Below are 20500 nucleotides of genomic sequence, written 5' to 3'. Positions count from 1 at the left end.
ACCTGTCTCCCAGGCTCCTCCCCCTCTTCCATTAGCCCCGCCCCTTATGGATTACCACGCTGTCTGCACCAAGCCTCCATTAACCCCGCCCCTTCTGCATAAAGCCCCGCCCCCAGCATTAGCCCCGCCCCCCAGAGCCCCACACCAGAACAGGCTCCTGCCCCCCCCAGCATCACTCCCCCCCCCCTTGTGCCCCCCAATTCTTTTTTTTTTTTTTTTAGTAAATTTATTCACAAAAGCCCCCGCCCGGGGCAGCTCCAGGGTATTTACACACACGTCCTATGTACAAAGCCCTGCGCCAGGGAGCCGGCCGCGGCGGGGGGCAGCGCCTGGCCTGGGGGGGCCCAGCCCCGCACCGACTGCACCCCCCCCCCCCCCGTGGCCCCCGCCGCCCTGGCTGAGGTAAGAGGGTGGCAGTGAGCCGCCGGCTCCGCCATCTCACTGCTTCTTCCAGCGGGGCTCGTCGAGCTCGTAGAAGAGGACGTAGCCCTCGCTGGACGGCACCTGGTTCTCGCTGATGGGCGACACGCTGCGGGGACGGCGGGCGTCAGGGGACGGCGGGCATCAGGTGACAGCGGGCGTCAGCCGCCTGCCGCCGGGGCCCCGGCGTCCCCCCAGCCCCCGTGGGCCGGCACCTACCGGGAGTCGTTGTAGACCCGCCAGCCGGCCTGGTCCCTGCAGAAGGCGGTGTAGTGGCCGTAGTGCACGCTGCCCGAGTGGTTGCACAGCGCGTACAGGCTGTACACGGGGCTGCCTGTGCGGGAGGGGGGCAGAGCTCAGTGTCCCGCCACCAGCGAGGTGGCCCTGCCTCCCCCCCCCACGCCATTCCTGGTCCCCCTGGGCCCTGCCGCCGCCTCACCTGCCTTCTCGCTGGCGAATTCCTTCAGGTTGAGCTGCTGCAGGGGGAAGTCCACGAAAACGGAGCATTTCTTGATGGAGTAGCGGGTGGTGGAGAACCTGTTCAGGTCTGGGTGGCCCCGGGTTAAGGGAGGTGCTGGATGGGCACGGGCCGGAACAAAGGCTGGTGGCACTGGGGAGCCATGTGCCACCTCCCCATGGAGGGACCGGCAAGGGCAGCGTCACCCCGGCTCCTGGTGGCATCCGACTCCGGCACATCCCCAGTCCATGCCAGGCCACGTGCTCTCCTCGCGTCCACTCCCCAAACCTGTCCCCTGCCCATCGCCTCAGTGGCACCGGGGGGACAGAGCTCCGAGCAGCGATGCTCTGGGGGGTCACGCGTGGGTCCCCATGGGCAGAGCCTGGTGCCAACAGGTGCCTCCCACCCCCCCCCGGCCCTGCCGGCAAGGATACGAAGCACCAGGATGCGGGGGAAGCGCTGGATGGTGAGCTTCTTGGTGCTCCGCGTCCTCTGCCGGCACTTGTCGCAGACCTGCTCGGGACGGGGTGCTGTCAAGAGCGGCCGAGGCACGGGGCAGCCCCCAGCAGCCCCAGCCCTGCCCGCGGCGGCCTCTTACCGGGGCGTTTTCCGAGTCCAGCTCCTCCTCCTTGGTGAAAAGGCTAAAGCAGTCATGGAGAGAGACCTTCCCACCAGCAAAGCCCTTCTGCAGAGGGGACAGGGCCAGGGCTCAGCCAGGGACGCGCGAGGGGCATGGGGACAGCGAGATGGCTAGGGAAGGCACAGAGCCGCCCCGCTCTCTCCCCTGTCCCTACCTTTGGGATGGGCAGGGAGAGATCGCAAAACACTTCGAAGGTGGTGGAGCGGTAGCCACAGGCCTGACACTTGAGGCAGCTCTTCAGCTGTCCCACGAAAAGATCTGGGAGAAGAGGGGAAGGCGTGAGGCCAGGCAGAGCAGTGCCACCCGGGACCAGCACCACCAGCTGCCTTTGGGTGCCAGGGCTGCGTCACCCCATCCGGGGCTGGCACGGAGCTGTGCTCACCCACGATCTTGCTGTCCTCCCTCTCCAGGTATCGCTTCCACATCTGGTTGGCGCGCTCGTCGTCACTGCGGGGAACGGCAGAGGGTTGGTCTGGGTGACGCGGGAAACAGGGCCGGGCAGGAGCTCGGGGAGCAGGTAGCTCTGCCCCGGCTGGGTGGGTGCAAGCCCACAGCAGGGGACAGCTGGGGTCCGTCTCTCGAGCCCCAAAACAGGCTCTGGGGATGGGCTGCTGCAGATCCTTCCCACAACAGCTCCCACACGCCCTCAGCAGCATCCCACTCTGTCCCAGGCCTCCAAGCAAGCTTCCTGCCACAGCCTGGAGCGCGGACCTGCCCGGGACACGTCTCCTCTGCTCACCTCAGCAGGTCCGAGTCCTCCAGCACGGAGGGCCGCTTGGCGTCCGAGAGGATGCTGGGCGTCTTGCGGCCCTTCCGGTTGATCTCCACGTGCAGCCGGTCCATGAAGAACTTGAGGAACTCCTGTGCGTCCTGCTGGCTGCAGACGGGACGTGCCCATCAGCACCCATGGGTGCCTCCATCCCCTGCCACCGCCGGGGCTCATCCCACGCCCCGAGCACAGCCGCCCGCAGCCGACCATCCTCCTCATGACAGCGTGAGCCCTCCCGGAGCTTGATGTCTATCTATCTCCCTTCAGCTCTGCCAGGTCCTGGTGTCCCCTCCCAGCACCCACCACACCGCTGCGCCCAGGGAGGAGGGTTGGATGTCCTGGGTGATGCATCTCTCTGCCCAGAACGGCCAGGAGAGCAGCGGGGTCAGACCCTACCTGTAGCCTGTGAAGGACGGGACGTATTTCTGGAAGATGGCCTTGAAGCGCCCGGGGTTCACGGCCTCCGTGGAGTCCGGGTGCCACAGGGCGGTGATGACGTCCGCGAAGGCTGCGGGGAGACGGGCCGAGGCCAGACCTTAGCGGTTTCACTCCTTTGCTGGCGGTTGATCCCATCCTCCTCCCACCCCAAGAAGGAAGCGGGAGACGCGTGGGATGGAGCCGGGCCCTCCTGCCGCGGCCACCCAGGGCGAGCGGGCAGAGCTCCTGGCCGAGCTCGACGCGGTGCCACTTGAGGCTAGCGAGCTCCGGGTTTATGTAAGAGCGGGCCCAGGAGGCCGGGCACGGCAGGGCGTTTATGTAACAGGTCACCGGGGAGGATTAGCTCCCGCCAGGCCCGGAGAGAGGCCCGCTAGCTGCAAGCCCCGGGCTCCCCACCTTCGGTGAGCTCCTGCTGGGCCCGGGGGCCGCCGGGCTGCTCCTGGTGAAACTCCTTGCGCAGGCAGTAGTCCCGCAGCGGCTTGGTGCTGCTCAGGCACTGCAGCACGGCGTTCATGAAGCACTGCGGAGAGAGCGCCCCGGGCACGCTGGCACCAGCTCTCAGCGACGTCCCCCCTCGGCCCCGTCCCCTTGCGCCCACAGCTGCCGCACGCGGTCCCCCCAAGGGACGCTTCCCGGCCCACGGGAAAGGTTAAGCCCGGCGGACGCAGCAGCCCCACGGGGTGCTGCAACGGGGAGGGAACCGCTTGGTTAGGCCAAGCCCAAGCCCAGGGAGAGCTGCCAGGCTTGGGGGAGCCACGGGAGCACCCACCTTAGCCGGGAACCCCAGGAGACTCGTATAGGGCCGAGGAAGGGAGCAGCCGCGCTGCGCGGGACAGGACTGAGCACGCATCCTGCTCCCGTTTGCTGCCATCAGCACGGAAGCCCATTGCTTGCTGCGGGCAGGGCACGGGGATGCCAGTCACGGGGAGGTGGGATATGGGGGATGCGGCGTGGGGGGGCCGTGGGCGCTTACCGTGTTGCCCAGATTCCTGAGTCCGATGTGGCCGGAGCCCAGGAGAAGGGTGTGATGGGTCTGTGGGAACACGGAGGGACAGACGTGAGTACGGACCACGGAGAGGCTAAAGCGCGGTGTATCGGTCCCCCCACGGGCTCCCAGCGGGCACAGCACCGTGCCAGCCCACCCGACACGCACCCAAGGGCCAGACCTACCGCCTCCACGGGGCAATCTGCTCCAGCCAACCCTCCTGCTTCCTACACACGGCCGGACGGACAGACAGACGGACTCGCTCCCTGCCCCTCGTCACCTCCAAGCCAGCACCCTCGCGACCGCGCGGCAGGCGGAGGAGCGCGGCTTTACCTCGCCGGTCACGAGGAGCAGCCCCATGACCGCCGTGTGCACCACCGACTCGGAGATATCGGCCCCTTTGCCCTGCAGCTCCCGCTTGGTGGCCAGGGTCCGGTGCAGCTTGCGCGGCAGCTCCACCAGCGTGGCTCCCTGCAGCCCGGGCATGGCTCCGGCACGGCTCCGGCGCACGGAGGAGCGGGGCAGCCCACGCGCCGGGATGGGACTGCGGCGCCGGGACCACTGGGGCCCTCCCTCTGCCTCTCTAAGCCACAGCTCATTAGCTGATCCGCTTTCCCCCGGCTATTCTGGGCCTTGCTCAAGGCTCATCTCAGTGGGATTAATTAGAGGGAGAGCCACCTTGGGGACAGCGGGTGCTTGGAGAACGGTGAGCAAAGGAAAATACAACCACCCACGCCCCGTGGCACGCTCACAAGCGAGGGCGGGCCCGGGAGAGCGGCCAAGGTGGGACAGGCCACCGCTCTGCCCCACGTGGCCACCCCACGCAGGGCCACCACCCCTCAGCGCGACCCACGGAGCAGCTGCCTCCGCTCCAGACGGCAGAGCTGCCCCACGGCGACAGCACCGGGGGCCCATCCCGCCCCACCGCAGGCCCAGCCCCGGATTTCAGGGTGCGTAATCTCCACGTGGCCCAGGGCAAGGAGAGGACGGGACCTGGCTGCTCCGGGGGCAAAGGGCAGTCGAGGGAACGCTCCCGCGGGCGCCCGGCTTCACGTCCCCTGCCGGGCTGGCACCTCCAGGACCTCTGGAGCCGAGCAGCCTCAACCCTTTCGACCTGGGGGGCATCGCAAGGAAGAATGGGCTGGAGAGAGGTAACAAGACGTCCCTGCCCCACCCCAGTGCCCAGTGGCAAGAGACGGGAATGAAGCCGCCATCCCACGCCCCGAAAACAGGCAAAACACGGCCGGAGCACGCCCCACCACGTCCAGGACGCATCCTGAAGGCTCTTACAGCTGACGCCTTCTCCTCAGGCCTGCTGGGTGCTGAGGCTCTGCTCAGAGGTGGGCTGCCGTGCGCCGAGACGTCCTGGCCGTGGGGGTACGGGGGATCGGGGCCATGAGTCCTCGGGCAACCCTCGGGCCGGACGGAGAGCAGCGGGGCCACGGGCTTCCCGTCCAGCCCCGGAGCCACGTTGACCCTTCGGAGCGAGGAGCTTCTCTTGAGAGCCAGCGAGCCCACGCTGAGCTGGTGGCCGCAGTCCCTCAGCACCAGGCGGCTCAGCACCGCCGTCACGTCCTCGGCCCGGCCGCCGCTCTGGCTCAGGTCGCCGATGCTGATGGATTTGGAGCGGGCCAGGTTGCTCCGGCGGCGCTCCGCCTCGCGCCCCGCCAGCGACGCCCCGGCGGGCAAGGAGAAGGAGGCGCTGCCCGACATGGCGCCCGCCTGCGGCGAGCTGGGCACCCGCACCGCGTGGTCCGCCTTCACGGGCCCTCGGCGCGACACCGAGCCGCGGAGCGCCTCGCCGCGTTTCGAGGCCCGGCCCCGCTCGAGCTCCAGCTTCTTGCCCCGGTCGTCGAGCGCGCCGGGCCGCGGCGGCAGCAGGCGAAGCTTGGGGGCCGGAGAGAGGCCGTTGGCGACGGCGGAGGAGGCCAGGGCGGAGGCATGGCGCTCCTGGCTCAAGGCCCGGTGTCCGTTGGGCAGCTTGGAGGCGGCCTTGGGCTGCGACGTGACCACCGCTTGCTCTCTGGCCCGGCTGACGCGGTGTTCGGAGGCTTGGGGCATCGTGGAGGCAACGGAGAGGGGAACCCTGGCGAGAAACGCACTGGAGCTACAGCTGGCAGCTTCCGGATGGGAAGAGCCAACGCCGGAGACACCAGCGGACACCTACCTCTCTCACGCCGCGAGCGTCTCCTCCCCGCCAGCTCTGGGCTCACATCCCTCCAAGGCGACTGACGGGCCGGAGAGTCCCGTCGGCGAGGGCCCTGCAGCACAACGAGAAGCGGTTGAGGTGCGGGTTCTTCTGGGACCGCTGGCAGCCGGGACACGGCAGGGGGACAGCATGGCCTTGGGGACGAGCCCCCGTCCCCTCTGCCGAAACGGAGCTCGGAGGCAGCGGGCGAAGCGGCCTGGTGACCTCCCCAGTGCTGCTCTGCGAGGGGCAGGAGTCACCCCACGCCATAGCTGTCACCCTGTCACCCCATGGCGGGCAGGCGGTGGCCCCCCGAGAGCAGAGGACACTGTCACTGCAGGCCATGGCCCCGCATCCGAGAGCTCCTTCCAGCTCAGCGCACGGCTCCGGAGGGGAGGGATGGCGTTCCCGCCGCCACGAGAGAGGAATGCCGGTCATATCCCAGCCGCGGTGGCGCCGAGAGATCCTGTCACCCACCACAGCAGGCCCAGGTCCCCGCCGGGCCGCAGTGGGGCCAGCCAGCAGCCAAGGTGCCATGGGGACAGGTCAAAGGCCTCCAGCACCCACCCACTGCCTGGCCTGGCCCTGTCCCCCACCCTGTGTCCCAGCAAGGAACCATCCTCGGCCATGCCTGGCCCTGTCCCCCACCCCATGTCTCACCTGGGACATGTCCCCTGCCCCGCCTGGCCCTGTCCCCCACTCCATGTCCCAAGCAAGGACCCATCCCTGGCCATGCCTGGCCCTGGCCCCCACCCCATGTCCCACCTGAGACATGTCCCCCACTCCGTGTCCCAAGCAAGGACCCATCCCTGGCCATACCTGGCCCTGTCCCCCATGCCGTGTCCCACCTGGGACATGTCCCCTGCCCTGTCTGGCCCCATCCCCCATCCTATGTCCCACCTGGGACATGTCCCCTGCCCTGACTGGCCCTGGCCCCCACCCCGTGTCCCACCTGGGACATGTCCCCTACCGTCTCTGAGGTCCTACCTGGGCACCATCCCTTGCCTGGCCCAGCCATGTCCCCCACCCTGTGTCCCCTGTGGGACACGTCCCCTGCCAGGCCTGGCCTGGCCCTCAACCCACGACCCACCTGGGACATGTCCCCTGTCCTGCCTGGCCCTGTCCCCTCCATGTCCCACCCAGGACCCCTCCCGAGCCCGGCCTGTCCCTGTCCCCCCCCGCGTCCCCCCCGGGCGCTGCCCCCTGCCCCAGCAGCCCCGCCCGAGGGGGATCTGCCCCCCAGGGCTCCGCAGCCGCCCCTCCCCCCATCGCCCCCTCCCCCCCGCCGACCCCCGCGACGCCCCTCCTCCCACATCGCCACCCCCCGGCGCGCCCCCCCCGCGGGGGTCGCTGCCCCCCGCCCCCCCCACCCGGCCCTACCTCCTGCAGGACGCCATGGCAACAACTCCTGCAGCACCCGCCGCCATCTTTGTTCCTCCCTCCCGCTGCCCGGCCCCCGGCGGCCTCACGCGCCGCATCGCGCATGCGCTCCCGGCCCCGCCCCACTTCTGACGCCACCCCGTCGCCATGGAGACCGAGCGGCGTCCCCCCGCCCCCACACCGCCCTTAAAGGGGCAGCACGACTCCCCCCCCCGCCCGGCGCTCTTAAAGAGGCAGCGTCCCCTCAGGGCAGTGTTAGTGTAGGGTCGCGCGGGGCGGCTGCGGCTGGGCGGCCCCAGGGATCCCCCGGCCCCAGAGACAGCAGACAAGAGCGGGGTGCATGGCGGCAGCGTTTATTAGAGAAGAGGAGGGACCAGAGCAGGCAGCGAGGACCAAGGGACGCAGGAGCCGCCCTGGGATGGGGCAGGGAGTCACCCTGGGACGGAGCCGGGAGCGCCCTCGGGGATGGCCCAGCTCCTGTGGGCGGCCGGCCGGGCTCCGCTCCGGTCACTTCTCCTTGTGCTGCACCAGCCCCTTGGCGATGAGGTCGGGGATCTCCACGGCCAGCCAGGGGCCCAGCTGCGGGGCGGGAGCAGACGCGGTGAGCGGCCCTGCGGCGATATCCCCCCCGCCCGCGCCACCCCAGCTCTCGCCCCCACTCACCCCCAGCGCCATGAGATGCGCCAAGCCGAATTTGGGCACGTTCCTGGCCCACAGGGGCCGGAAATGGTCGGTGAGGCAGATCTTCCCCCCTCTGCAGGGAAGACGGAGCCGTGAGCTCCCCGTTGTAGGGAGCCGGAGCCCTCCCCGGGCACCAGCAAGAGCCAGGCACTGGGCCCGGACCCATTCTGGGGGGGCAGAAGCACCCCACAGCCGGGAAAGCACTGCCCGGGGCCGGCACAGCCCCACGGCACAGCCACAGCCGGGCAGTGCCCCACGCAGCCCCGATGGCCGACCTGTACATCTTGGCTGTCTTCCCGTCCAGCTCCGGAATGGCGATTTCGGGAGCGGTGCCCGGGTACGTCACAGGAATCTGCCGGCGGGGACAGCGAGCGTCGCTGCAGGGTCCAGCACCCACGGGACACCCCGAAGGCGTCCCCGTCCCCACAGCCGTGCCCAAAGGTGGCTCGCAGTGCGGCTTTGACTGTCCCCTCCCCTGTCCCCCCCCCCTCCCCCCAGCGGGTTTGTCCCCCCTCCCGCTCCGGGACACTCACGTCAAACTCAATGGCGAACTCGTACTTGAGCAGGTCGTGGATGTACCAGCACTTCCCGAACCACCTGCAAGAGAGTGGGGGGGTCGGGGGGGGCCGCCCCCGGCCACAGTTCCCGTCCTGCCTCTGCCAGGGACGCGCAGAGCGGCCCCGAGCGCCGCGGGGCCGCTGGGCTCAGGGAGCCTCCCAGCCGTGCCACTGGCTCCGGCCCGGGGCCCCGGCGACCCCGGGGGCGTGCGCTGCCACCACCGCTCACCCACCGCGTGCCTTCCTTGTTGGACTCCAGGCGGAACCAGTCGTTGTCGGCGTTCTTGTTGTTCTCCACGTACTGGGGAAGCGACGGGGGGGTGAGCGGGAACGGCATGAGCCCGGCCTAGCTCAGCCCAACAGCTCAGTGCAGCCCGAGCCCCCCCGCCTGCAAGGCAGCCCGGCGCTGGGGCAACTGGGAAGGGCCTGGGGCAACTGGTGGGGGGAAACTGGGGGGGACCTAGAGCAACTGGGGGGGGGAACTGGGGGAGCTGGGGAGGACCTAGAGCAATTGGGGGGACCCAGAGCAACTGGGGGGGAACTGGGGGAGCTAGGGAGGGCCTAGGGCAACTGGGGGGGGCAACTGGAGGGACACCAGGGCAATTGGGGGAGCTGGGGAGGGCCTAGGGCAATTGGGGGAGGAACTGGGGGGACCCAGAGCAACTGGGGGGGAACTGGGGGAGCTAGGGAGGGCCTACGGCAACTGGGGGGGGGAACTGGGGAAGCTGGGGAGGGCCTAGGGCAAGTGGGGGGACCCAGATCAACTGGGGGGAGCTGAAGCTGGTGGGAGTGGGGACCTAGGGGAGGGGGGAGACGTGGGGCAGCTGGGGGTCCCAGGGCCTCTCTGCTGGGGGGAATGACGGGGAGCCCCAGGGGAACGGGGGAGCGCGGGGCAACCACCAGGGAGCGGCGGGGACGCGCTTCGGTACGACCCTCCTCGGCCACCGTCGCGGCGGGGCAAGCCCCGGCACGACCCTCCTCGGCCACCGTCGCGGCGGGGCGCCGGCAGCCCGGGCGGCACCAAGCCGCCTCCCCGGCGGAGCGGCAGCGGCGGGGCCTACCTTGATGAGCGCCTGGTACTCCTCCTTCAGCCGCTGCACCCACAGCTCCCGGTCCCGCGGGCCCGCCGCCGTCCGCAGCAGCGGCAGCGCCGCCACCACCTTCCGCGTCGCTTCGTCCGCCATCTTTGCCGCGGGCGGGGCGGACCGGAAAGGGCTTTGCGGGGCACGGCTTGCATTGGCACGCCGCCATCTTTGCTAAGGGCAAAAGGCCGCTGACCGGAGGTGACGCTCTGGGAAAGCCTAGGTCCGAGGCCGCCATCTTTCTTAGGGGCAGAGGACCGTGACCAGCAGTGACGTTGCGGGGTGTGGCTGGTCCCAGCGCCACCATCTTTACTACAGGCGTGGGAGGGCCGCGGGCCGACCGTGACGCTGGGGAGCGGCGTGCTCGGCGCCGCCATCTTTACCACGGGCACAAGGGCCTCTGCCAGACCGCGACCCGGGGGGTGGGGTGGGGTCCCAGTACCGCCATCTTTAGCGCTGGCCGCGCTGAGTCCATCGGGTCTCAGCTGTGCCCATAACGTCCTGTCGCCCACCCTGGGGCCAGCACAGCCCGGGGCAGGTTTCCTCCCGCTGCCCAGCTTGTGAGCCCCGTTTGCCCCACATGGCTCTAGCAGTGGCCTGTGCCCCGTGTCCTCCACGTGGCCAAAGGACGCTCTGGGGACAGCACAGTGGTGGCACGGGGTGGCTGCGGGGGCCACCACAGGCCCCAGGGGTGGTGGGGCCGCCTTCATGTGGGGACCAGGGTCACCGCACAACAGGACCCACGGCGGCACCTCCCGCACGGCCTCCATATCCGCCCCGACGCAGCGGGGACCCCCCGGCCCCCCCCTCCCCGGCAGCAGCAGCGACACGGCGGGCGGCTCGAGGGCTTTATTGGGGCACCGGGGCCGGGCGGGCACCGCTCAGGGCTGTGTCACCGCCTGCTTCCCAACGTGCAGCAGCTGGGCGAAGAGCTCGAGGACGTTGGTGCGTAGCTCGGTGGCCAGGGGCGCAAAGTGCTGCCCGGCACGCTCCAGGTACTCCCTGCGGGGAGAGCGGCGGGTGTCAGGGCAGCGCGGCCGGGGGCCCCCCCGGACCCCCCACCCACCCGCCCGCCGCCTGCCCCACGCACTTGGCCTGCTGCTTCATCTTCTCGGCTTCCAGCTTGCTGGGCAGCTCCTTGGTGATGTAGTCGGAGAAGGTCTGCAGATGCCCCTCCAGCGCCTCGAAGGCCGCCTCCACCCGCCTCTCCAGGTCGGCCTCGGCGCCGGGGGGGCCGGGGGGCCCGGGGGGCTCGGCCTCCCGCCTCACCACGGCACCTTCCAGGCAGCCGGTGCCCAGCAGCAGCAGCAGCGCCGCCGCCAGCACCTTCATCGTGGCTCTGGAGCTGTGGGGTGGGGGGGTGCTGGGGGGGGCACCCGAGGGTGCTCCTGGCCCCGCCGGGCAGCCCGAGTGTGGTGCTGGGGGGCGATGGGGTCTCCCCCCCTCGCCTGGGGGCTCAGGCCCTGCACAGGGCTGTGCTGGGGGCAGGGATGGGGCACCCACAGGATCTGCCCCCCCCCCACACACACCCCATGGTGCTGCCATCCCCATCCTGCCCCTTCCTGCCCCACAGCACCCCCAGGGTTGTCCCCTCCCTCCCCGCAGCACCCCCAGGGGCTCTCCCTCCTGCCCCATGGCACCCCCAGGGCCTGTGGCCATCCTGCCCCACGGCATGGACATCCACATCCTGCCCCCGCCCCACAGCACCACCATCCCTGTCCTGCCCCCTCCTGCCCCACAGCATGCCCAGGGTCTGCCCCCCCTTGCCCCATGGCATGGCCATCCCCGTCCTGCCCCACAGCACCACCATCCTCATCCTGCCCTATGGTACTGGTATTCCTATCCCACCCCATGGCATCCCCATCCCCATCCTGCCCATGCTGCCGCATGGCACCACCAGCCCCACCCTTCCCCTTCCCTGTCCCCTCACTGCCCCACAGCTCACATGTCCCCCTCCGCCCCCCCCGCCGCTGCCCCACGGCTGCCCCCTCACCTGGGCAGGGCTCTGCGGGCTGCGGAGGCCCCTTGGGTGCTGCCCTGGCGGCCACGGGCGCTTTTATCCCCCGGCAGCTCCCGCCCCCCGCGCCGGCCCCCCGTCCCGGGTAAACACCGTGGGGCTAAGGGTCGCTGCCGGGGCCCCGCCATGGGGCGGCCCGGGCACCCAGGGGCCCCACGGCATGTTGTAGCCCCACGGCACGTTGTAGCCCCATGGCATGTTGTGGCCCAGGGGCACATCGTAGCCCCACGGCACGCTGTAACCCCATGGTTTGCCTCAGCCCTACAGCACACGGCAGCCCCACAGCACGTGTTGTAGCCCCACAGCACATTGTAGCCCCAGGGCACGTTGTAGCCCCACAGCCCATCGTCTCCCCCTGGCCCACAGCAGCCGCGCGGCCCGTGGTGGCCCCAGGGCATGTGGCGCCTGGTGGCCCCCACCACCTGCCCCACAGCGGGGTCCCCGGCAGGGGCTGGGGCCCCCAGCCGCCCCCCCAGCTAGGCCAAGGCCGGCGCCCGCCTTATCGCTGACCCTCGGCCGCCAACGTGACAGCGTGACTCAGCGAGGGGGAGCGGGCGGCCGGCCGGCCGTCCCCTGCAGCACCAGGGGCAAAGACCTGGTGTCCCCCTGGGGCAGCCAGCGCCACCCTGGCCTCCCGCGCCCCACGGCGTCCCTTGCCGACCCCCCCGCCGGCGTCACCCCTTTCCAGGAAAGCCTGGTGACGGCAGCACGGCCAGGAGATGGGGGGGGGGGGGCACCCAAGGGGAGAGGAGGCAGGGGATGGCCAGGGACACATGGAAGGGGCACGGGGTCGGGGACGTGGGGACACCAGGAGGGAACATGGGGCTGGAGACATGGGGAGGGGACATGGGGACACAGCCAGGGGACACATGGGGAGGGACACGAGGTCACGCAGGGGCTTGGCCCACGCAGGCCACCCAGGGGGCAGGGAGGGAGGGAGCAGGGCTGGCTGCCGGGCCCAGCCCCGGGGAGGCGGCTGCTGGGGACGTGGGTGCCGGTCGGGGGCCCCATGTCGGTGGCCCCGGCGGGGGGGAACATGGCACGGGCGGAACGGCCCCGAGCGGGGCCTGGACCCGCGGAGCCCCCAGGCCCCCGTCTCAGCCAATGGGCTTTGAGCACTCGGCGCTCCAGCCAATGGACGGCGAGCACTGCCCGCTCCAAAGATGGCGGCCGCGCCCTCGGAGCGCGAGGGGTTCTGTGAAGTCGCTTCCGGGTGCGGTGGCGGCGCCCGCGCCCAAGATGGCGGCGCCCATCAAGATCAGGGGGAGCGAGCGGGGGTAGGACCGCGCCGCCGGGGCCGCCATGGCCGGCCGGGTGCCGCCGCCGGGCGCCGCCCGCTGAGCCGCCGCGCCGGGGCCGGGGCCGGGGCCGGGGCCGGGGCCATGGGCAACGCGCTGGGCCCCGCCGCTCGCCGGGCGCCGCGCCGGGGGGAGCCGCTCGGGAACCCCGGCAGCTTCGACGAGCTGCACCGGCAGTGCAAAGGTGGGCGCCAGGACCGGGGGGGGCACCGGGACTCGGGGAGGGGCACCGGGACCGGGCTTGGGGCTCGTGGCTGCTGGGGGGTCCCGTGTCGCCAATGGGGGGGGGGACAGGCCTGGCCCCGGCCGGGGGGGCCCGGGTGCCACCGGGGGGGGCAGGGACCCGGGCGTGCGGGTGACACCGGGAGGGGACGTGGTGTCCTGGTGTCCTGAGAGCAGTGGCAGGGGTTGGTGGCCCTGGGGGCGGGGGCATTTGGGGGGGGGGGTCCTAGCACGGGGGTGACAGCGGGAGGGTGACAGCTGGGGGGGGCGGGGCTGGGCTGCGGGGTCCTGGTGCAGCACCGGGTGGCCTGGGGGGGGGGGGTCCTGGCAGCTGGGGGGGCGGTGACCCCGCCCCGGGGCGTCCCCGGCGCTGACCCCGCTCTCCCCGCAGAGGTTTTCCCCCAGCAGATGGAGGGGGTGAAGCTGATCGTCAACAAAGCGCTGAGCAGCCACTTCCAGGTCGGTGGCAGCTGCTGGCTGCGTCCCCTGCAGGGACAGGGCCACCGGTGGGGGGGCGTGGGAGGGGGCCGTGCCCCCCAGCTCGCCCCCGCTGACCCGCCGCCCCCGCAGGTCACCCACACCGTCCACATGAGCACCCTCGGCCCTTCCAACTACCACTTCAATGCCACCTACGTGGGCGACCGGCAGCTCAGCCCCACCGAGGTGAGGGGGCGGCGCGGGCGGGGGCCACCGCGGCTCCTGCGGGGCCCGGCCTGGCCCCGGTGCCCACGGGGCGGGGGGGCAGGGGGGCTCTGCAGCCCCTCCGCCGCCGCGGCTCAGCGCCCGCCGTCCCGCAGGCCTTCCCCACGCTGGTCGGGGACATGGATAACTGCGGCAGCCTCAACGCCCAGGTGCTGCACCTCGTGGCGGAGCGGATCCGAACCAAAGCTGTCTTCCAGGTGGGGCCGGGCGGGAGGCTCCCCGGGGCGGGGGGACCTCGCCAGGTGGCAGGGGGTCTCACCGGTCCGGCCTGCCGGAGCCCGGAGGTGGCACCGGCTGCTTGCGGGGAGCCCGGTGCCGAGAGGGACCTCCCGGCCTGCTCCGGCGCTGGCATCCGGATCTGTCCCCTCCGTGTGGGACAGTGGCGCTGCCCGGCTCCGGGCTGAGCTGCAGCAGGACCCCGTCGCCTTCCAGACCCATCAGTCCAAGTTCGTGACGTGGCAGTTCGACGGCGAGTACCGGGGGGACGACTGCACGGCCACCCTCACGCTGGGCAACCCCGACCTCCTCAGCGAGTCCGGTCAGTGGGGCGCCGTGGGCCGGGGCGGCGGCCGGGGCCGAGCCCTGCGGCGCGGAGTGGGGCCCGGGCGCTGAGGGCTTCGCTGTCCCCGCAGTGATCATGGTGGCCCACTTCCTGCAGAGCGTGACCTCCCGCCTGGTGCTGGGCGGAGAGATGGTTTATCACCGGCGGCCCGGCGAGGAGGGAGCCATCGTCACGCTGGCGGGGAAATACACGGGTACGCGGGGGAGCGTGGGGGGAGCTGGGGTGACCCACAGGTCCAGCACGGGGCCACCATCCCCACCCTGAGCCCTGTCCCATCCCCGGAGCGCGGTGACTGCCCTGCCGTCCCCAGGGACGTCCCGGCTCCTCTCAGCCCTTTGGATTTCTTCTTCTCCCAGCCCTCAAGTGGGTGGCGACGCTGAACATCGGCTACGGCGGTGCCCACGCCAGCTACTACCACAAAGCCAACGAGCAGGTGAGCGGGGTCCGCGCGGCCCCCGGCCCGCGTTGCCGCCGCGGGGCCTCACACTGCTTCCCCCCCCCTGCCCCCCGCCAGGTCCAGGTCGGGGTGGAGCTGGAGGCCAACACGCGGCTGCAGGACACCACCTTCGCCTTCGGCTACCAGCTCAACCTGCCGCAGGCCAACATGGTCTTCAGGGGTAAGCGAGGAGCTGGGCCGGGCACCCAGCGCCCGTGAGTGCCGGCGGTCACCCCCGCCTCTCCCCCGTACAGGGCTCCTGGACAGTAACTGGTGCGTAGGGGGGGTGCTGGAGAAGAAATTGCCCCCCCTGCCCGTCACCCTGGCTCTGGGCGCCTTCCTCAACCACTGGAAGAACCGTTTCCACTGTGGCTTCAGTGTCATCGTGGGCTGAGGCGGCTGGGGACGCCTGCGCAGAGCGAGCGCCCGCGCGCGGGCTGGCAGCTCCTGCCACCCTCCTGCTCAGGGAGCCTCGGCGCCGCGGGGGGGGCCGGGCCGGGGCCCCGCTCTCGCCCCGTGGTCCCGCCGCCCGCGGGGGCGACTGACCCCAGCCCCAGGACTGACTGTGCTGCCGGGGCGGGGGGTGCCGGTCCCTCGCCACTGGGGGACACTGTGTGACAGCGTGTGACAGCTTGTGAGCTATTAAAGCCTTGGGGCTGATGAGCGGCTGCTTTTTGGGGGGGGGGGGGGGGGATGGACAGGCGGACTCACTGCCCGAGCCCTGGGGGCCTCCGTCTTCCGCAGGCAGGGCCGAGCCCCTGCCGCCCTGCGTGGTCCCTGGAGCATCCCGGTTTCCTTCTATTCCCGCCTCTCCCCGGCCTCAGTTTCCCTCCAGCCGCGTGACGAGCTGCTCCGGGCAGCAGAGGACGTGGCAGGAGCCGGACGCGCCTGGCAGCGCCCGGAGCCAGGGCTGTGTTCACACACAAACGCACCCCCAGAGCCTGGAAAAATAAAGGAGCTTTACTCCACCCTGTAAAGTGCGCTGGTACCGGGGGGGCACCGGCCCCGTGGGCACGGCCAGGTTTGGCTGGCGCTGAGCGGGAAGCGGTGCCGGTGCCCGGCTGGAAGGGGGGGAGAAGGCTGGTGCCACCGGTCCACTGCGGGGGCCGGGGCTCGACGTGCAGCAGGGCTTTGGCGCGGAGGCTGGCGGCGGGGGCTCTAGCTGATGATTTCGGAGAGCAGCGGCGTCATGGTGGACAAGTCCTGGATGTGCAGGATCTGCCGCGTGTTCTCCACCTTCAGCGTCTGCAGCTCCGTCAGCAGCAGCAGCAGCTTGGCGTAGAGGAACCTGACAGGGCGAAGGCGCCCGGCTCAGCCCGTCTGCGCCCGCGGTGGGGGCACAGGGCACCGCTGCCCCCGGCAGAGAGGCTGCGCTGAGCCGCGGGGGTCTCGGCACTGGGCACAGTGGGCTGTGCCAGCCCTGCCAGGCTCTGCCTGTGCCCGGGGGCACCCCCAAATCCAGTCTGGGCCATGTTCCTGTCCCACCTAGGCAGGGTCTGGAGGCCTCATGGGCAGATCCGTAATGCTGGTCCCCAGGGGCAAAGCGAGGGGTGCGCGGGTGCCGCCGGGGCTCCAGGCGTGGGTGCCCACCCTGCCCCATCCCCAGCGCGTACCTGCCCTCGGGCATGGGGTGCTGGTGGTCGATGTAGCTCTTGAGCGTGAGGGCCACCTTCTCCTGGAGCTGGTCGATGAACTCCCGCTGAGAGATGCCCGCGTGGTCTGCAAGCGCCGGGCAGGTGGCCGTGAGCCAGGGACCACGGGGGGTGGGACGTCCCCGCGGTGCCCGCCCCGGTGGCCCCTACCTGGTGAGAAGAGGAGGATGGCCTGGAGCAGGACGTACTCAGCCTCGTGCAGCCGCAGCTTCTTCAGGCTGATGTGGAACTTGAGCAGCGGCTCCAGGTAGATCTGCTGAAACCCAGCTGGGGAGAGCGGGGCGGTGATGGGGGAGCCGGGCTGGCCGGCCAGCGGAGGAACGGGAGCCGGGCAGGGATGTCTCTTGCTTTTCCCTTCCCGGGGGAGGCCCTGGACCCGGTGTCAACACCCTCCTTGGTTGCCCTGCCCTTATGGGGCAGCCCCAGGCAGCTGCCGCCCCTCATCCCAGCCCCGGTGCCACCCTAAGCCCACGCCAGCTCACCCAGGGCCCCGTCCTGGATGGTGTAGCAGTGCTGCCCGCACTCCCAGGCGTTGGTCTCCTCGTTGAAGACCGTGTTGAACTGGATCTGGCAGATCTCCAAAGTGGCGCCTTTGAGCAGCGAGATCTGGTCGTCGATTGGCAAGCTCCTACCGGGAGAGACTGGAACGTCGGAGCCGGGGCGAGGCGCCGGGGACGCCCGCGCCGGGCCCGTGCTGACCTGAAGGCTGGGATCTCCTTGGCGAATTTGATGACCTGCTGGATCATGAAGGTGCTGAGGTCGGCGAAGTGGGGCAGCATGGAGAAGACGTCGGGCAGCACATCCTCGGGCAGGCAGTCCGGCTCGGGGGACGCCACTGCCGACAAGGAGAGGCCGGCGGGTTCCGGCGGGCTGCGGGGCCGCGGGCTGTGGATGTAGAGCCGCACGGCGGGCTGGCGAGGGCGGCAGGGCGTTAGCGGCGGGCCGGGACCCTCCGGGTGGGCGCCGCCGGGCTCCTGCGGCCCCACTCACCCGGTAGTGCACGAACTGGGAGAAGCTGGAGTCGAAGTTTCTCTTGTGGGCCGTGATGAGGATGCTGATGAGCTCCTGCTGCTCCGCCGTGAGCCCCCCGGGCTGCTCCACCGCCTCCCGCGCCAGCCGCCGCTGCCGCCGCAGCGCTCGCCGCGTCCGCAGAGCCTCCTCCGACATGATCACTGCGATGCCGGGGGCCGGGTCAGACCCGCGGCGCCGCGGGGGGGGGAAGCAGGATGCCTGGGTCCTTGCCTCAGCTTGGGGACGTGGCAGGGGGAAGAACCCAGTGGGGAGAGGGGACTGATCCCACCCCTCCTTCCCTGCATCTCCCTGTTGTCATCTGTATCCCCCTGTCACCTTGCTGTCCCCTCTCCCCTAGGTCCCTCCATCCCTTCTGCCACCATGTCTCCCCTTGCCATCCTACCCGGACTGTCTTCTCCGCTCCCATGCCCCCCCTTGTCCCACCCCGGTCACCCCATCATCCCCTCTTCTCCATGTCCCCAACACCCCACATTGGTCCTCCCTGCTCCCCCCTTTCCCACCAAGGTTCCCCTGTTGTCCCCTCTGCCCATGTCCTCCCATCTGTCCCACTCGGGTCACCCCATCTGTCCCAGCTAGGTGACCCTGTCCTTTGTCCCCCCATCCCCTCTTCCCCCATGCCCTCCCTGCCATCCCACCCAGGCCCCCCCTGCTGTCCCGTGTCCCCTAGGGCCACCGGGGCTGGTCGCACTCACTGTCCTTCCTCATGCCCACGTCGAGGCACTTCTGGAGGCGGCAGGCCTGGCACTGCCTCCGCTTGGCCTTGGTGACGGGACAGCTCCGGGCGAAGGGGCAGGTGAAGTGGACGCCCTTGTTGATGGACCGCCTGGAGGGACACGGGGACACAGAGCAGGGTGGGCGCGGGGCAGAGCCATCTCGCTCCTGACCTTCCTGTCCTGTCCCCTCCTGTCCCACCTCATCCCACCTGACCCTCCTTTCCTGTCCCATCCCATCCCACCCCGACCCTCTCATCCTGTCCCATTCCATCTTGTCCTGCTCCATGTTGCCTCATCCCATCTTGTCCCATCCCATCTTGTCCCGTCTCGCGCCATTTTGTCCTGTCCCATCTTGTTCCTCCCTGTCCCGTCCCCTGGCACTCCATCCCGCCCCGTGCCGTGCCGCGGCCCGGCTGCGGCGCCCACCTGAAGAAGCCTTTGCAGCCCTCGCAGGTCATGACGTGGAAGTGGTAGCCGGTGGCGCGGTCCCCGCACACGGCGCAGATCTTCTCCTCGTCGGGCTCCGCGTCCTCCCTCTCGGCGGCCCGGCGGCCCCGCGCGCACGGACTGCCGCCCAGGCTGCTCTCCGGGTCCGAGGGGCTGGACACGGACATGGCCGGGGCTGCGGGGACGGCCACGCGCCGGCCGGTGCCCCCGGGGGGGCCGGCAGCGAGGAGAGAGCCTGCAGGAGAAGAGCACGCTTATACATGTGCACACACGCGTGTTCATGCACACACGCGTGTGCGCTCTGCCTTCCAGCGCTGGCAGGTCCCCACTGCGGGGACTGCGGTCACCGTTTGCACGTGGGGGCTTGCAGATGTGCTGTGCCACACGCTCGTGTGTGTGTTATTGCCGACACGCTCGTATGTCCACGTGCATTTCCAGCTGTGCCGTGCATTTCCAGCTGTGCGTGCACGCGTGTGCATGTGCCGCTGCAGATGTGCTGTTAACGCAGCTGCGCGCGTGTTTGCAACGTGCTGCCGCCGCTGCGTCGTGCCCCGCGGGCCGCACCACGTACGCGAAAGCTGCCACGGCCGCGACACGCAGCTCGCGGGGGCATGTGCCATCGCTACGGCAGCCGCTGCGCCGTGTTTGCGTGCGCGCGTACGAGCCGCGCCGCAGCTCCCGCCCGCGCAACGCCGGGGTCCCGGGCGGCGTCGCCGCGTCCGGCAGCGCTCGGTGCCGTTTGCGCCCCGCGGCCGCCCCGCTCCCGCGCGGCCCTCTCCCCCGCGCGACCCGCGGACGCCCCTCGCCGCGGCCCGGTCGCCCCCGAGACGCCCCGGTGCTGCCCGCGACGGGCAGCCGGTGCCGCCGGGGCCCGGGCTCACCCGCCGGCGGCTCGCGGGGGGCTGCGGGGCCCCCCGGCCTCCTCCGCGCCGCTGCCACTGCGCCGGGAGCCCGGGTGGAGTTTGAACCTTGAACTTGGCTGCGGCAGCGGGGGCGGCGCTGGCGGCGCCGGGCGGGGCCCAGGGGCCTCCCGGCTGCCCGGCCGGGCCCTGTCGGCCCGAAGCGGCCGCGACCCTCGCGCTTGGGCCGCTGCCGGTGCCCTCCCGGTCCCCCCGGCCCCGGCGGCGCAGGGAACCCGCCGGGCACCGCCCCCCCCCCCCCCCCGGGGACGCCTGGGCCCCGCGGCGCCGCGCGACGTCGAGGCACCGGGGGGGGGGGGGGGGGGGGGCGGGGGGAGGGGGAGGGGCTGCGGCGCACGTGCGCGGCAGGCGCGCGCGGGAGGAGGCGGGGCCTGGGGAGCGCCCCGCGCCCCCATTGGCTGCCCGCGGCCGTCACTCAGCGGCGCCCCCCTACAAAAGCGGGCGCGGCGGGCTGGGCTCCACACACCGGGCGGCGGCGCGGGGCGGCGATGAGCGAGGTGAGGGGCCCGGGGGGGGGGCGCCGGGGGAGGGGGCGCCCGGCTCTCCCCCGTGCCCCGGGAGGGCCCTGGGGGTCCCGAGGGGGCACCCAGGGTGCCCGGTTCGGGGCTGGCAGCCTGAGGGGGGGCTGGGGGCCTCTCCAGGACCCCTTGGTGGCGGGGGGGGGGGCTTGAGGGACGGGCCCGGTTTTGGGGGGCGCCGGGGCACCGGTGCCAGCCCCCCCCGCCCACCGGAGCGGCTGCTCCGGTGCAGCAGCTCGTGCCCTGGGGGCAGTCGCAGAGGGATGGAAACAAAAAAAAACGCCAAAAAAGAAGGGGGGAAAAAAAGAAATCCCGCCGTTTTCCACCCCAAGCTGGGATGGGGGGAGGATGGGGCCTGGAAACGAGCCGCCCTCCCGGGGGGCA

The 20500-nt window shown here is 71.3% G+C and overlaps 5 protein-coding genes across 8 annotated transcripts; 1 reads left to right on the top strand and 4 right to left on the bottom strand.

The window, feature by feature from the left end:
• Positions 1-200: 200 nt before the first annotated feature.
• USP21 (ubiquitin specific peptidase 21) lies at positions 201-7395 on the bottom strand. The gene is made up of 14 exons (XM_064499018.1): positions 7278-7395; positions 5877-5970; positions 5000-5795; positions 3698-3757; positions 3121-3244; positions 2683-2794; positions 2257-2394; positions 1900-1964; positions 1672-1775; positions 1476-1562; positions 1312-1390; positions 860-967; positions 640-754; positions 201-529 (listed from the first exon to the last, which is right to left on the bottom strand). The coding sequence occupies exons 3-14, from the start codon at positions 5768-5770 to the stop codon at positions 439-441; spliced, it is 1854 nt and encodes a 617-aa protein (XP_064355088.1). The 5' UTR covers positions 5771-5795; positions 5877-5970; positions 7278-7395; the 3' UTR covers positions 201-438.
• A 219-nt stretch (positions 7396-7614) lies between these two features.
• On the bottom strand, positions 7615-9750 carry UFC1 (ubiquitin-fold modifier conjugating enzyme 1). The gene is made up of 6 exons (XM_026111531.2): positions 9577-9750; positions 8749-8816; positions 8492-8555; positions 8234-8310; positions 7941-8031; positions 7615-7856 (listed from the first exon to the last, which is right to left on the bottom strand). The coding sequence occupies exons 1-6, from the start codon at positions 9697-9699 to the stop codon at positions 7785-7787; spliced, it is 495 nt and encodes a 164-aa protein (XP_025967316.1). The 5' UTR covers positions 9700-9750; the 3' UTR covers positions 7615-7784.
• A 681-nt stretch (positions 9751-10431) lies between these two features.
• LOC112990076 (apolipoprotein A-II-like) lies at positions 10432-11693 on the bottom strand. Of its 2 annotated transcripts, none has more exons than XM_064498928.1 (3): positions 11591-11693; positions 10688-10942; positions 10432-10599 (listed from the first exon to the last, which is right to left on the bottom strand). In XM_064498928.1, the coding sequence occupies exons 2-3, from the start codon at positions 10927-10929 to the stop codon at positions 10479-10481; spliced, it is 363 nt and encodes a 120-aa protein (XP_064354998.1). In that variant the 5' UTR covers positions 10930-10942; positions 11591-11693; the 3' UTR covers positions 10432-10478. The 2 variants fall into 2 exon arrangements, with proteins under 2 accessions (XP_064354998.1, XP_064354999.1); XM_064498929.1 differs by having other exon boundaries at positions 10688-10936; positions 11591-11625.
• A 1105-nt stretch (positions 11694-12798) lies between these two features.
• On the top strand, positions 12799-15494 carry TOMM40L (translocase of outer mitochondrial membrane 40 like). 2 transcript variants are annotated; one of them, XM_064498881.1, is made up of 9 exons: positions 12799-13096; positions 13526-13593; positions 13705-13797; positions 13932-14033; positions 14269-14374; positions 14495-14591; positions 14755-14831; positions 14913-15015; positions 15089-15494. In XM_064498881.1, exons 1-9 carry the CDS (start codon positions 12997-12999, stop codon positions 15102-15104), a joined length of 762 nt encoding a protein of 253 aa, XP_064354951.1. In that variant the 5' UTR covers positions 12799-12996; the 3' UTR covers positions 15105-15494. The 2 variants fall into 2 exon arrangements, with proteins under 2 accessions (XP_064354951.1, XP_064354950.1); XM_064498880.1 differs by having other exon boundaries at positions 12801-13096; positions 14469-14591.
• Positions 15495-15773: 279 nt separating this feature from the next.
• On the bottom strand, positions 15774-19668 carry NR1I3 (nuclear receptor subfamily 1 group I member 3). 2 transcript variants are annotated; one of them, XM_064498879.1, is made up of 9 exons: positions 19564-19668; positions 18658-18913; positions 18211-18341; positions 17477-17658; positions 17186-17397; positions 16969-17114; positions 16637-16753; positions 16448-16553; positions 15774-16122 (listed from the first exon to the last, which is right to left on the bottom strand). In XM_064498879.1, exons 2-9 carry the CDS (start codon positions 18843-18845, stop codon positions 15993-15995), a joined length of 1212 nt encoding a protein of 403 aa, XP_064354949.1. In that variant the 5' UTR covers positions 18846-18913; positions 19564-19668; the 3' UTR covers positions 15774-15992. The 2 variants fall into 2 exon arrangements, with proteins under 2 accessions (XP_064354949.1, XP_064354948.1); XM_064498878.1 differs by having other exon boundaries at positions 19560-19638.
• Between the last annotated feature and the right edge of the window lie 832 nt (positions 19669-20500).

Source organism: Dromaius novaehollandiae, chromosome 29 (assembly GCF_036370855.1).
Source record: "Dromaius novaehollandiae isolate bDroNov1 chromosome 29, bDroNov1.hap1, whole genome shotgun sequence".
Lineage (NCBI taxonomy): Eukaryota > Metazoa > Chordata > Aves > Casuariiformes > Dromaiidae > Dromaius > Dromaius novaehollandiae.
Note: the sequence above shows the minus strand (reverse complement) of the source record. Positions and strands in the feature narration are given on the sequence as shown.

Coding starts and splice junctions, on each gene's coding strand:
- NR1I3 (XM_064498879.1), bottom strand. CDS start 18,845: ATGTCCGTGTCCAGCCCCTCGGACCCGGAGAGCAGCCTGGGCGGCAGT. Junction 17,115..17,185: donor AAGGAGATCCCAGCCTTCAG/GTCAGCACGGGC, acceptor CTCTCCCGGTAG/GAGCTTGCCAATCGACGACC. Junction 16,123..16,447: donor CACCCCATGCCCGAGGGCAG/GTACGCGCTGGG, acceptor TCGCCCTGTCAG/GTTCCTCTACGCCAAGCTGC.
- USP21 (XM_064499018.1), bottom strand. CDS start 5,770: ATGCCCCAAGCCTCCGAACACCGCGTCAGCCGGGCCAGAGAGCAAGCG. Junction 2,795..3,120: donor CCAGCAGGAGCTCACCGAAG/GTGGGGAGCCCG, acceptor GTCTCCCCGCAG/CCTTCGCGGACGTCATCACC. Junction 2,395..2,682: donor CCGTCCTTCACAGGCTACAG/GTAGGGTCTGAC, acceptor TCCCGTCTGCAG/CCAGCAGGACGCACAGGAGT.
- UFC1 (XM_026111531.2), bottom strand. CDS start 9,699: ATGGCGGACGAAGCGACGCGGAAGGTGGTGGCGGCGCTGCCGCTGCTG. Junction 8,817..9,576: donor AGTACCAGGCGCTCATCAAG/GTAGGCCCCGCC, acceptor TCGCTTCCCCAG/TACGTGGAGAACAACAAGAA. Junction 8,032..8,233: donor AAGACAGCCAAGATGTACAG/GTCGGCCATCGG, acceptor TCTTCCCTGCAG/AGGGGGGAAGATCTGCCTCA.
- LOC112990076 (XM_064498928.1), bottom strand. CDS start 10,929: ATGAAGGTGCTGGCGGCGGCGCTGCTGCTGCTGCTGGGCACCGGCTGC. Junction 10,600..10,687: donor AAGATGAAGCAGCAGGCCAA/GTGCGTGGGGCA, acceptor CTCTCCCCGCAG/GGAGTACCTGGAGCGTGCCG.
- TOMM40L (XM_064498880.1), top strand. CDS start 12,997: ATGGGCAACGCGCTGGGCCCCGCCGCTCGCCGGGCGCCGCGCCGGGGG. Junction 13,798..13,931: donor GGCAGCTCAGCCCCACCGAG/GTGAGGGGGCGG, acceptor GCCGTCCCGCAG/GCCTTCCCCACGCTGGTCGG. Junction 15,016..15,088: donor GGCCAACATGGTCTTCAGGG/GTAAGCGAGGAG, acceptor TCCCCCGTACAG/GGCTCCTGGACAGTAACTGG.